The sequence below is a fragment of the Haliaeetus leucocephalus genome, unplaced genomic scaffold, assembly GCF_000737465.1.
Source record: "Haliaeetus leucocephalus isolate CR32 unplaced genomic scaffold, Haliaeetus_leucocephalus-4.0 Scaffold151, whole genome shotgun sequence".
Taxonomy (NCBI): Eukaryota; Metazoa; Chordata; class Aves; order Accipitriformes; family Accipitridae; genus Haliaeetus; species Haliaeetus leucocephalus.
In genome coordinates, this window is record NW_010972587.1 from 69124 (window position 1) to 69432 (window position 309).

A 309-nucleotide genomic window follows, 5' to 3' on the forward strand; every position below is an offset into this window, starting at 1 on the left:
CCGCCCGCCGCCGCGCTCGCTCGGGGTTGCGGCCGTCTGAGAGAACTTGGGAGCCCCTCCAGGAGAAGAATTTAAAGCAAGGAGAAGAAGGGGGAGAAGCGGAAGAAGCAAGTGGATAATGTCAACCCCGAGCAGATTCAAAAAGGACAAAGAGATCATAGCGGAGTATGAAAGTCAAGTGAAAGGTAAGCGCGGGGCGCGGGAGGCGGCTCCCCGGCCTCAGGGGCGCGGGGCGGCGGCGGGGAGAGCCGAGGAGCCCCCGGGCCGGGGAGAGCCGAGCCGAGCCCCCGGCCCCTTCCCCCAGGCTGC

The 309-nt window shown here is 66.3% G+C and overlaps 1 protein-coding gene across 3 annotated transcripts in view; it reads left to right on the forward strand.

Annotated features, from left to right (window-relative positions):
- The first annotated feature begins 1 nt into the window (after nucleotide 1).
- SRGAP1 (SLIT-ROBO Rho GTPase activating protein 1) overlaps nucleotides 2-309 on the forward strand; it is a 151227-nt gene continuing 150919 nt past the window's right edge. For all 3 annotated transcript variants that reach the window (XM_010561706.1, XM_010561707.1, XM_010561708.1), the window contains exon 1: nucleotides 2-185. In XM_010561706.1, the coding sequence (XP_010560008.1) occupies nucleotides 119-185 (67 nt within the window). In that variant the 5' untranslated portion in view covers nucleotides 2-118. The remainder of the gene's footprint in view (nucleotides 186-309) is intronic.